General features: G+C 53.7%; 2 protein-coding genes across 2 annotated transcripts; both read right to left on the reverse strand.

Moving 5' to 3' along the window:
- Nucleotides 1–1,557: 1,557 nt before the first annotated feature.
- Nucleotides 1,558–3,302, reverse strand: N0V96_008468 (uncharacterized protein; the record flags this gene model as incomplete). The annotated part of the gene is made up of 2 exons (XM_053190085.2): nt 1,558–2,173; nt 2,242–3,302. 2 exons carry the CDS (start codon nt 3,300–3,302, stop codon nt 1,558–1,560), a joined length of 1,677 nt encoding a protein of 558 aa, XP_053052507.2.
- A 5,028-nt stretch (nt 3,303–8,330) lies between these two features.
- On the reverse strand, nt 8,331–9,126 carry N0V96_008469 (uncharacterized protein; the record flags this gene model as incomplete). Its single annotated transcript, XM_053190086.2, has 2 exons — nt 8,331–9,057; nt 9,116–9,126. 2 exons carry the CDS (start codon nt 9,124–9,126, stop codon nt 8,331–8,333), a joined length of 738 nt encoding a protein of 245 aa, XP_053052508.2.
- Nucleotides 9,127–13,325: the final 4,199 nt, after the last annotated feature.

Genomic DNA, 13,325 nt, shown 5'->3' on the forward strand with positions numbered 1-13,325 from the left:
CCTTTGTAAGTTCCTTTACCCCTGACCATGTCCTATCGAGGGGTCATATGCGGGGGGGCTCACATCTGTTGTTGATGTCCTTATCACTCCGACGAAGAGCCTCTCCAATCTCAATCGCGAGATCTCATGTTGGCGGTGATGTTGGTCCCTCAATCAAAAATCTCGATTCTATCAGAACGCCAATGGTAGCCCCCAGGAAAGCCCCTCCTCGTTACCATTAGCTTTCAATCTCTTCCGCGCAAATCGTGATCCAACCCCCTCCCCCAAGCGGTAAGATCACCACCCTCGAGCCATGGTCTCGGGAACCATACGCAGAACGTAGGCAGCGTCATGATCCCTCATAGGAGAGTAGACTTTGTAGTTCCAGGCCATTGACCGCGCGTCGTATCCTTAGAGGCCGTGTTCCTGGACGCTGTAAGAGGGTCGACACATCGTCAAAATCTATCCCCTGTCTACGCTTTGGACACCGCCTTTAGACATGAAGCAGGCATGCTGGGAGAGTTGGGGGTTGGCGGGATGGGTTTGGATGGGCGGAAATCGCCACCACAAAAAAAAAAAGCAACGAAGCGTAGACCTAAACGTTCCGGACGAAGCCAAGACCAGAATTCGCGAAACTCAACTCGTGTACTGATACCATCAAGCTTTTCGTACAACAGGTAGACACTTGGTCACGTTGTAGGCACAACATCAAGACAGACCTGGACCGGAACTCGATTCCACATCCTCGTATACTTGGGACACCATGAGAACGCTTCTGTATCTCGCAGCTGGAACGTCAGTTGTCGACCAACCCTCAGCGACTCTTATCTCGCATTCTGTTTGGAAGGACAACTCCAGTATATTTCACAAGTAATCAATCAACGTGAGGGAATACCATAGTTCAGCACCATTTTCTTCTTTTTTTGCTATCTCCCTTCTTCGCCTCCTATATACTCAAATAATCTAATTCCAGTTGCTGTTGGTCCATTTCGATCGAGTCTGTAACTTGCCACAATTGTGACGGAGCCTCGCGCTGTGAGGGTCTTCTCCAATTCAATTTCCAAAAACAAATACAAGTTCTGTTGTGTGTCGAGCGTGAGCTCTTACATGTACCCTCTTCTAATAATTCCATCGTGCGTAAATCAAAACAGTGTGCCTTCCCTTGCATCGCAATCGCACTTTCTTCATCTGACCGCGGCGCGGGGGCGGCGCGGCCTTCGCTAGAGCTCAGTTGCTGGCTCTTTGAGAACTCCTTGCGGTGTCCATTGGCTTCAATCCTGGGTATCCATTGCCGGGCGGCAAACGAGGTGTATTCATCCGGAGGTGTGGATTTATCCAGTGTGAGAGAAGCTCACTGCGACACGAAGTCCCCGTGATAGCGTGATGGTTCCCCGGCGACATACAACGTCCACAATTTAGAGGATCGAGTTGTAGTCGAACATGCCTGATGCGCTTGCATTCAAGGCTAGTAGCATTCTGTGACTAGTTTGTAGTCAAGTTCTGCAAGCAATGACCGGTCAGTGGAAGTCTTTTTTATCGACGGTGTAAAGCGGGCTTTTACGGACCAAAACTAGGTATTCATCCGGCGTGGACGTAGTTTCCGTGGAAGGGCACCTTGGAGTCCATTGGTTGAGCGGTAAGGTTGTGTCCGATCTTGCCCATGACGGACAGAAGGTTGTGGGCATCCTTGATGAGCTGCGAGTTCTTCATGTCCTCGGGCTGGTTGAGGTCACGAACAATGTTCTCCAGAGCCTGGCGGTGGGACATCCACTCCTCGATGAGGGCCTTGGAGGAAGACTCCTCCTTGACAGCAGCCTCCACGATGGCCGCCTTGGCGGTGACCTTGCGGGAGGGTGGTGCGGGTCCGACGGGGGCGGCCTTGGGCGCATCCTTGCGCTTGCGGCCCTTGGAGCTCTGCTGGCCGTTGCTGACGCTGGTAGGGGATCCAGGAACGCCGTTGTCGTTGTGAACACGGCGCATATGATCCTTCAGGTTCCACTGGCGTGGGAATCCATTGCCGGGCATGGCACGGTCGCATCCTTCATAGGAGCACAGGAAGGGCTTGTCGCCGTGGCCGTGCATGGCATGAGCCTCACGCTCATGGCGGAGCAGGCAGGCAGTGGAGGAGAAACGGGCATTCTCGCAGGAGTCAATCTTGCAGCGGTAGGGCTTCAAGTGGGAGTCCACGAACTTGCTGCACAAGAAGGGGATGGTTAGTCTCGGGGGACGGGGTTGAGATGGAGACGATATAAGTCGACTTACTCGTAGTTGCACTTGAGCTTCTCGGGCTTGTGGTTGCAGCTGGTTTCTCCTTCCCACGGGCAGTGGAACAAGCCATCGGCTTGCGGGGTCGCGTTCTTGTACAAAGGGTGGTCCCGGGCGGTGTCACCCTCGTTGGTAGGCCGGCGGCTGGGGAAAGCAGGGGGCAGAGCGGCATCGCCGACGATGGTGAGGACGCTTCCAGCGAGCTCGTCGCTCATGAACTTCCCGTTGGCGCTGTACAAGAGAGTCTCGTCAGAGGCTGGCTCTAGGCTAGCGCAGCTGATCTGAGGAACATACCTTGGAGACTGGCTTTGAATAATGGGGGAGACGTGCTCCGAGTGCGACGGCGAAGACATGAGGGGGGCGGACAGCCACGAGTCCTCAGTGCTTCCGGCCGGCGAAGACAGGTGCGATTCCGTAGGGCTGAAAGAGTTCCAGGAGGCAGAAGGAGAGTGAGCACCCAAGCTCGAGTCCGGGTCAAGCTGCATCTGAGCAGGCACAACGTGCATGTTCAGCTCGCCTGAGGGCAGGCCATCGGGCATCATGCTGAGCTCCATGGAGTTAAACCATTGGGACGAGACGGCACTCGTATCCGTGTCCAGGAAGTAGGGGTTCACGTCCATCATTTGGGCGCTGGGCTGGGGTCCGTAGACCGTAGCATTACCTGTGATGTCCATGGAGGACAGCTGAGCAGATACTTGAGCTGACGCGGCAGCAGTCATTCTGGTGGGTCGTGCCTTGGGAGATGTGACCTTGGAAATCCGGTGCTTGCGGCTTCCGGCTGAGCTGCGCGAAGTTCCTCTCCGCATGGGCTCGCTACCAACAGTTGCGGGAGCAGTCCACTTGCTCTGCATATCCTCGGTAGTCTGGCCCTGTCCTCTGGGCGTGATGTGGCCATCAACTTGGAAGGAGTAGTCCTCGGAATCTCCCGGGTGGGCAGATCCGTTGTCTGAGAAGTCTTGAAAGTTCTGTGCACCTTCTCCTGTCGTTTCCCACGAACCACTCAAGGGGTCCGATGGTCCTGTTTGAGAAGAAAAGGAAAACATTCCTGAGGGCACCATTTGTGCATGGAAAAAGCTGTAGTCGCTGAAAGGGGGGGGTTAGTGTGCTGTTTCTCCACTAAAGCATGTGTGCAGTGCAAAAAAAAAAGTAAACAAGAAAACATCTCAGCATGGCACAACTTTGTTCCTGTAGGACAAGCGTGTTAGCAGACGGGCCTTGTGCCTCACAGGTTCGGAGTTATGAGTTGACAGACCAAGCGAGCGCAGATCAAATGATCATGCCAGGATAGAGTCCAATAAGCGATAGCGAGTGGTCCAGTGTAGGTCCGCGGTTCAAATTTGTGGAGCTCCGGGTGCGTGTAACAAATACAGATATGTCGTAGATCCTCAGGGTCAATAGTCGTGAAGAACAGCTGTCCTTGGGTATTGGTGATGTTGCCGGTGTGTAGCCTTGAAGGTGCGGTAATGCTTCATCGGTGCCATGATGTTGTCCTCATGCCGGTTCAGGGTTTGTGAGCAATTGTGTAAGGTCCTTACGGCTGTGGATAATACCGGTTGTGTTGACGAGTTTCCAGAAAACAGCATAATAGCAAGTCCCGTCCGTCAGAATTATACTGCTGTGTGGAGACAGACCAGGTAGTGCCAAGTCGAAGCAGAGGATCGAAGCAAACGGAAATCCATGAACAGAGAGAACAGAAGCCGACACGTGCTGGAGCACCGTGACAATCCAGGATCCGTTTTTCGAAATATGCTTACGTCAAGCCTGAAATAAGGCAGTGACAAAGCAGTAGACCCGGCATGTCCTCTGTCGTTGGGAGTAGGTATCCGGTGAAGTCCATCCAAATGCGAAGCTGGGCAGCCTCTGTAGCCTCGGATGAGACGTCCATAAGTTCCAGTAGTAATATCCATGAATATCCCATAGGCAAAAAGGTTTCCAGACAATGTCCAGGTTTGTTTGGTGCGAAGTATTCCAGTGGAGTCCAAGTTGCTGCTTGTCTCAGGTTTGTTCTTGTCGGACAGTACTCACCGTGAAAATAGTATTAAATATTGTTGATGACCGCGTCTGGTTCGACGGGCAAGAGGCTAGGCCTCTGCACAACGGTCTCCTCTGTCCAGCGGAAAGAAAGAATGTCCTTGGCAATGATCCCGGGGAAAGTGTCCTGGCAGAGAAAATAGTCCGGAAGAAGAGTCCATGGGTCGATGTATCCTTTTTGTTTGAATGCCTCCGCGGCGGGAAAGATCTGGTTGGTAGACGCGAAGAAACTGTACATGAAGCTCGCAAGACATGACTTTAAAAGACGACGGACCACCCTGGGAACAGAATAAGAAAAGACAATACCTAGAAGGTGTGTGGACGTCGTCCAAATCAAGAGAATTGTAGCCAGGCATATCCGGGCGCGGAACAACAAGGGCAGTCATTGATTCCTCGGGTCGCGTAGTCATGCAAGTCCAGGGCAATGTGAATCAACTCGGTTGAGTTGTGTCGTGTGAAGATACCAAAGAAAAGAGCAAACACAGCGGATCACTTGTTTGCGACGTTCCTTTGGAATGCTTTGGTCGAGATGGTGTCGAGTATGGTAGTCCTTGGGTGGCAAGATGCGGAAGATCTTTTTTGATCTTTCTTAGCTCAGGTTGACCGTTTTGGTGAGGGCTGAAGGGATGTAGGCGGGTAGAAGAAGAGAATATTGGCGCTTGTTGGGTTGCCAGAGATCAGCGATGCAGAATGCAGAAGAAATTGGGTAGGAATGATGTTGCGGGTTGGGCTGAAAGAATAAGAAGAGAAACAGACGTCGGGCAGGGACAGAGGGGGTCAGCGGGTTTTAATGTTGCGGGACGAAGCCATGTCTCTGCTGGCATTTGCACAAACGAGCGAACGAGATGAGGTCTGTGAGGGGGGCATCCAAGGGGCTGCGGGCATGGCAAACTCGGGAGGAGGATTGGGGGTGGAGCTGTCTACCACGTCGACATGCGTGGCCCCCCCTGCCCATGTTCTGCTGGCCAGAGACAGCCCCTGTTCCGAAGCATTGGCGCCCTTTGTTTCTGCAGATGGATGCCAGGCCAAGGCAATAGCAATCACATCTTGGAATATCTTGTCCACCACTCATTTCCAAGCCCATCCAGTCTCATCTCTCTGTCTTGTGTCGTGGGCAGCTGCTGGCCAGAGTGTCTGGACTCCTGGCAGCATCATCTTCTCAGCTTCTGCTGGCTGCCTTGGAAACAGACAGACATGCGGCCAGCGTCCACCGCCGAATCGCCGACCTCGTCGTATCCAATATGTGCCTTCGTGTTGGCCGTCACAGAAAGACCGCAGGTCGACTCGAGCTAATACACGGCGCTAGCCAGCTGGCCTCATTCTGTCTGCGCCTGTCATAGGCCCGTTCCGAGCGAGGATGGCGGTGACTGGTCTTGCTTCCTTGATTTTCTTAACTTGGACTTGAGTCCTGGGTGGATACTGATCATGTCCCCAGCCTATCGCGCTGCCAGTATTTCGTCCGTCTCGGCAGCGTGGAGGGATCATGGCTGCAGCACCAACACATCCGTGCAGAAACCTCGAGCGTCCCGGCGGTAGAAGAGCACGCCAGAAGACGCAGAGAAAAGAAACAAGGCTGCCCAGCTCGTCGACTCGCAGCGGGTTGATGCTTGCTTTCCCCGACCCTTCATCTTCCCATCCATTCGCACCATGCGTGGAACTTGCTCATCCCAACCATCAATATGTTGTTGCTCTTGTTCCGGCTGTGCCTTGACTTCCCCCCTTTCTCTCTTCGCACAGACGTGAAAGCCTCCCGTAACCCGTTTCCAGTAGCCGTCTCGAGCATCAAAGTCATGGCGCCATCTTGAACCAATGTTTTGTTGCGCATCAATCTACGCCTGCCGAGGTGGCATCGATACCGCCGGCCGCTAGACGAAGCCAGGCAATAGACGAAGGCGGAGCAAGAGAGTAAGAGGGTGGAAAAAAAGGCGCACACAACACTGACAACAGACAAGCGTAGCACCACAGCCGAGGGGGAAATGCGGAAGGCCGGACTCTCAGCCCGTTTGTCCGTCTACCTCGTGTTACTCTTTCTCCTGGTCGTTGGCTGCTTCATTGGTGTAGGCACGCCGCCGGCTCACGCGTCGATGAAGCAGAGGCCGTGGTTGGCGGGCCGTCATGGCTGACACACACCGGCCGACACTCTCCGTCTCAACTTGCACAATCCGCCAGCAGCTATTTTGGCGTGTTCGATGCTCACTGGCTCGGGTCGCTGTCGGTCGGCCACACACCACAAACAACGACGCAGTGCATCACGCCCGCAAGACACATAAACGCGCTTCGCGATGCAGTCTTTCGGTGTCTACCAGCTGGCCTGCTTCTGGCGGAAGCGGTCCTCGCCAACCATTTGCGACTCCTTTGATGATGCTGCATTGTGATGCATGAGTAACGTGCAGCGCGTGGCCTTGTGATGGCTTGACAACATGGTGCAACTTGTCATGCTGGTCTTACCAAGGAGCGCAGTGGTAGTGGTAGTGGCAGCGGCAAATACAGCGGCATGTTGAGTAGTTTGATGCGATCCACGACCGTTCGACTCGATCACCAGCAATTGCTCCACGTCGTCTCTTGCTTCGTTCTCCGAATTCCCGTCAAATTTGCATTGAGCAGCTCCATCTTCCTGCCCCCCCCCCCCCATCTCGGTCTTTTTTGATGCCGACGAGCTGGAAATGGTTGAAGCCGGTGGTCTTGACTCTTGTTGACTTTGAGGCCAGCAGGAGGTTGAGACGCGGGGGGAACCACTGGCGTGTGGCAGTTCAAGGCAGTTTAATGCGAGATGGCTGATGAGCTGACGTTGACACGGAATACGGGACGAGGGGACAGCAGGGGACAGCGAGAGACGTGAGACGAAGGCGCCCGTCGTCAAGCGGAGAGCATTGACGATGGGATGGAGAAAGACCTTGGCGATGGACGCAGACGACGAGACGTTGACATTGAAGTCGAGATCGAGAGAGTGTGTGCAAGGTTCTTGCCTTGTGTCCCAGACTCTTAGATGGCGTTTCTTAGGTAAGGTAAAGCGCAAGAGCAAAGACTAAGACACATGGCATTGGGGAAGCCACGATGCGCCATGCGATAGCGCTGTCTGTTTTCAGAATCGTCTACAACGTCCCGTCAGTACGGGTAAAACAAACAAACGGCACTTAGCTTGACGCAAGCCACCCGCAGCCTCAGACCAACACCATAACTTGCCGCCTTTCAACCCATTTTAGCACCTCGTTTTGTCTAATTACTTACAGTCAGTACCTACCTCTTGTCGGGACAGTAATTGTACGATGAAACCACTTTTCCCCTTTCCAGCATTTTACTACCCTTTACGGATACATCAAAGGCTTCACAACTCTTGGACGTAACACTTGCACGTGATTGTCCTTGACATTCAAGCATGATGATCAGTACATGAGTATCCACTGCTGACCCATCCGTGCCGGCAGAGTTCCAACCTCCCGTTCGGCAGCTTCCCTTCCCCATCGAGCCCGGTCGCAGATGGAACAAATTTTACAGTACTCGGCTCATCCTTGTCGCCTTTCCACACCATTGAACTCTGTTACGCTCGTCCCTCGGTAGATGCTGCCGAGTGGAAATCCCCCCTTTACCACAACGTGAGGCAATTGGCAATCATGGCGATCTTGCCCTCTCGCCTCGCCGCCGTCGCCGACACGAACCGGAGATCAAGAGATACCAGTCGGTGGGTCTTTCTTCAGCTGCTGGTTTTTCACAGTGAAAAGAAAAAAGAAAACAAGTTTCGGATATGAAGCCGCCCGTCTGCGCTACGACAAACTGGGAGTTGCAGTGCATCATCCCCTACCTAAAACGCCGATCTAAATCTCGGTGTACCAGCTTCCTGACTCAAGCCAGGATCGCCAGGTCACCGAAAACTTGACACCGGACCTCGGCAAAACGTTGCTCCGACATGTAGTCGGCGATATCATGGACTCGCGTACGGTGATATGCATCATCGTATCTTTTTCTTTCGAAATGGTGCTGTTGATTAGAGGGCAATGAACGTGTCGGTCCGGAAGCTGGAATATCTTCTAGCCGTGTTGGCAGTATCTTTCAGCCACTTACGTCGTCACGTCCACTTCATGGATCCGGTTTGCAGAGCCCGTACGACGTAAGACGGCTGCTTCCCAGATGTCTTGTAGTCTCCCCTCAGCATCTGAGCCTTCGGTCCAGGCAACTTCCGCCAGGACCGTCTTCGCGTCGTGCCAGCTGTCGAGCTGCAGCACGTTGCTGGCCAAGCTCAATTTTGCAGCGTACAACTCTCTCCACCTCGCGAGTTGCTCTCTGCCTGTGACGGTAATTGGTCTACCCGTGTAAGCCACAGCAGCTCCGAACAGGACACTCCATAACCACAGGCTGCGACTGAATGTCCCGGCAATCATTTCCTCCTCCTTATCGCACACATCGTCAATCAGTTGTTCCAGCAGCCACACGGTCAGGACGCAATCCATCTCGCTGTCATTGACCGCCATGACGAGGTAGAAAAAAGTGGCAATGTAGCTCGCCCTGCTGCTCTTTGCGTCGCCGTTGAGCATCGTTGCTATATTGCGCTCTGGGTCAAATCCACGAGAAAGCTCCCAATTTAGGTTTTTGGTATAGTCCTGCCAGAGCCTGTCTGTGGGCGTCTCGTCGCCTTCCCACCATCCGTATTTCGGTGCTTGCCGCGGCGGGAGACTTTCCATATCCCACAGTGAAGTAAACAGCAAGGCGATGATGCTGGGCTGGAAATCAGCACTGATGGCGTCGTGAATCACATTTACTTCCCCTAGGCGTAGGCGATCACCAGCCCTGTCAAAGTATTGGTTAACCGATCAGCGTTGTACATTATCCGCGAGGGGCCACTCACATCTGCAGCATCTGTTGCGCTAGATTCGACCTCATCAAGTTGTAGCCGTTCTTCCTGAGAGTCAGCCTGTGAAGACCGCGCAGGTGCTTCGAAGAAGCATCCAAATCCCCAACCGCTCCCTGCGCATGCCATTAGCATGCAAAACGCTACCATCAGGACCTTATTGTTCTTTACCTCAGTGAGTGCCAGGCTGGCTATAGCAAAGATGGCTGTGTCGCTGACGATGTCTTCAGAATCGAAGAGTTGATGCTTCGCAAACTCATAGGCGGCTGCCTTGTGATAGAGAAACGGCACCTTGACGTGTTCAAGGGATCCAGTGACCCATGCCCATTGGCAAGCCGCAACGACGAGACAGCCGTGAAGCAGGCCCGGATGCAGAAGTGTCCTTTGTACGCTTTCTAATGTTAACCCGGGTAATGTGCTGGAATAGAAAACGAAGCCATACCTGCATAGGTTCTGTCCCCTTTCTACCGGAGTCTGGCCTCTGACATAAAAGGCGGTGACTGGGCATGATGTCAGTCAAGTGACCTCGGAAGCAAAGAAGTCTGCTTACATTGGTGCCAGAGCCATTGCGACGTTGCCGACATCTGGTAGTCGCATGAGAAGCCGGCAAATGGCTGGTTTGACACGACATTGGTAATGATGGAGGCTTCTTCAGCCGGGACAACGGTTGGCTCGGACCCAGATCGGGATCCTGAAAGAGAATATGATTGAGTCTCCTCGTCAGGTTCAACGTCAGGATATACGCAGTCCTTGCCGCTCTGCAGACAGTTTGTGCTAAAGCTGATGTTAGGCACCCATTCGACGGGAGGAGTGTCCTGTCTGTTGGTTCTCTATGGACGGGACATGTGGCAAGGGGCAGTTGGGGGGCATGAGCATTGTCAAGGGGACATGGGCGTGGAAGACGTGGGAGGGATGCATACCACAAAGGCTTCCGCTCGTCACATCGTACGTGACGCAGCTTACACGTCGAGCAACCGTTCTTGCTGCGACGGTGGAATTTGCGTATTCGGTTCTTGGGCGGTGCCATATCAAGTCAATGCACCTCGTTGTCAATGATTCTCCACACAGTCCCGGGGCTTGAGGCGACGCCGATTGATCATTCTTGGTGGGAAATGCGGCTAAGCGGACCAGAGCGAGATTGATCTTGCAGTTGCATGAGATCCTGGGGAAAGCACCGGGCAAGAAGGGGACAACATAGAAGTGGTAGCTGGGAGGTTGGAAATGAGAGAAGAGATGCACGTAGTTTGCGACTTAGGAGTCTCTGTTTCCCATCCCTCATGTTTAATCAGCCCTCTGAACTTGACGAAAACGTTGATGATGTTGATGATGATTGGCGTAAGCGATCAGGTGGAAGTTGCTACACGAGAGGTGCATGAGAATTCGACCAATAGGAGACAATGGATGTTAGTTGGTGGGCCAGGATGATACCCGGTCCAGCCCCGCCAAGCCCCTCGGTTCTAAGCCCGTCCTGCCGTTGTTTTTCCGGCCACTGACGTTGTACCGTATCTTGTGGAAGGTGCGGGCCTTCTGCTACTTCAGCAAGCTTAGGTACTCGAGACCCTGGACAGGAAGGGCCGAACCTGCCCAGCAGGACTTGAACTTGAATGGAACCAGAAGTGAACATCCAAATGGGCAAGCGCCGACCGGTCTCATGGGTTTCTACTCCTTACACCATCAAGCAACACATCTTAACCTCAGATTGACAGCATCGTACAACCACACTCCCCCCCGCCCAACATATCAACCGAGGACTCCAACAGACGGAAAGAATATTCCAGAACTCAACCCACCCGCGCTAATAAGCAAGGCATAAACCAATCTTCCATTCTAAAGTGTCGTCTTTAGCGTCGAGTATCAACCCTGTCATCTATCGAATCATCCTCACAACCTAGACTATCAAGCCGGTGTTGTTCCCAACGTCGACACCGAACATTCGAAAGTGCTTCCATGGCCGGATGCTTCCATCGGTGCGACCGTGGCAATCGTGGCAGAACTGGGCCGACTAGGAACCCGCGACGGGCCTCTCGATTGAACTCGATCTCGAGCCGTTATCCCGGAAAACGGGATAGAAGCATCGACCCGATGAAGCAAAGACGCATTGACAACTCGGTGGAAGTGGCCGGTCATACCCCTCCGAATCGCCAGATTTTAAGTGGGACACACCGGTTGTGATTTCGGTCATGTCATGCGCATTTCGCTCCGCCATGCGCAACATCCCGGCCTTCTCAATGCCCGGAAGCATGGGGAGCCCAAGATTGTTTGCTCCTTTGTTTCGGCCAACTTTCAACGGTCTACTCCGCTTCAGAAAGACGTCGTCGTCTCAATGAGGCATACGAAACAGCACAACAAACTCCCCACCCACCCTGTATCAATGCGCTGGTGGAACGACAGGTGTCGACGTCCACCGATTGACGAACGACGGCTTCCCCCCAAATCTTACAGCGCATATGCATGGCACGAGATGTATCCGTAGTCGTTGTCGCCATTACACCCAAACAACAGTCAAATGAGACAGCAGCTCGATACGTTTGTGACAAAAATGGCAACAAAAAACAACCAACGTCATCCATCTCATTTTATCAATTTGGCGATTTGATCGTCCCGCAATCCCCGCAAGCCACGAGGCGCCGCCTGACAGCTCATCAATAGACGAAATGGCCATCCTGCCCCCCCTTCCTCCACTCGGCACTTTTTGGCTCGTTTCGACTACTTCTGACTGTTACTGCACCCCGAGATCGATCAGTCTGTCTAGGGCATATTATGCACAAAGATTGCGGCGATCGTCCGACCATCACTGTTCGCCCTTGGGTTCGGGACAGTCGAGTTCGAATCGTTGAGGTTATCGAGAAACTACCCAGGCAAGCCAGGATACTGGGGTTAACCGAGGCGCACGTCATCCCGCCTGATTGGCGATGGAAGTCGATGGCGATGGACTAGTCACCCGCAGCCAGCCGAACGACCAGCCTTGAAGCCTCTGGGGTGCACACCATTGGCCCTGGCGGGGGCCCAGACGCTTCCGCCCAAATCTTGACCCAGCCCCAGCAACATCTCCCCGGATCCATGAGCCTCCCCTGCCTCAATATCACCGTGACCAGCTTCACGTTCGCTACTTTCAGCTTACACATACCATTCGTCGGATCCGCGAATCATTGAGGCTCCAAAGGTTACCGACCCGGTTCTACTAAAGTAGCAGAAGCCACCCGGAATTCAGCGGAGCAAGGCGCCCACGATTGTGACAATGAAGTATGTCTGCTGAAGCGCTGCATGATTGGTTGACGGGTAATAGTCAGTCGACCCCTTCTGAGCAATGCCACTGTTGGGGTATTCGATGGAGGGTTCCTGATTCAATGATGCACAAAAGCAACTTCGACTTACCAGGTGGGCATCAAGGCATGGTTGGGCACGCACATTTCGCACGTAGCGCGCGTCCCCTCATCGTATCGGCCGTCGGTGTTTGCTTGTCCAATTTGTGCCCAACCCGGCCTGTTGTCACCGCTTCTTCTCCCGCTAGGTACAACCCTGCACAAATCATCCCATCCGGTACCGAAAAGCTACTCCGACCTTTCGGGCAACAATCCTCCAGCCCAGCAAAGAAAAAGTTTCTGTCACAGCCCAATCGGTGCCCTACTCGACACAACTGGCTCCGTCCTCCGTCAGGAGTTGGCACGTCCAATGGCTTCCACGCGTGAGCCTACACAGGCCGGCCATAAGATTTGTCGTCCTTCTGGGGTCTTCCTTGACTGAGGGGCCAAGTGTCAAAAAATTCGACCTGGCATCGCGCGAAAATAGAGGGGGACAGGAAGAGCACCAGCAATCAAAGGGCACGCTGATCTCCCTCGTCACTCGCGTGTCGTGCCCACGATCCACGCTCGACGAGCTAGGGATGGATGCCAACTTGTCCTGGGGCTCCCACCGTCGACCAATCTATTCCAGGACGCCCGACAGATGAACCTTCTGGACTACAGCGCTTGGCAGTCACGTATCCTCCAGCCCATGCGGCAGCCGTCCCGCTTGAAACCAGAGACGTCTCCATGGTGTTGGTCATTGGGGCGAATGCAAATCTTTACTCGAGTCTCGCCGGCCTGCGTCTGTCCTGGTCCCTGTCCTCCCTTCGCCTCGACTTCCCAACGGACCACATCTTTCTGCTGTCTTGACCAGGATCAACCATTGTCGCCGCTCCAGTACAACGCCCCACGAGGAAGGACAT

The sequence above is a fragment of the Colletotrichum fioriniae genome, assembly GCF_027942845.1.
Source record: "Colletotrichum fioriniae strain IMI 355084 chromosome Unknown scaffold_10, whole genome shotgun sequence".
Taxonomy (NCBI): domain Eukaryota; kingdom Fungi; phylum Ascomycota; class Sordariomycetes; order Glomerellales; family Glomerellaceae; genus Colletotrichum; species Colletotrichum fioriniae.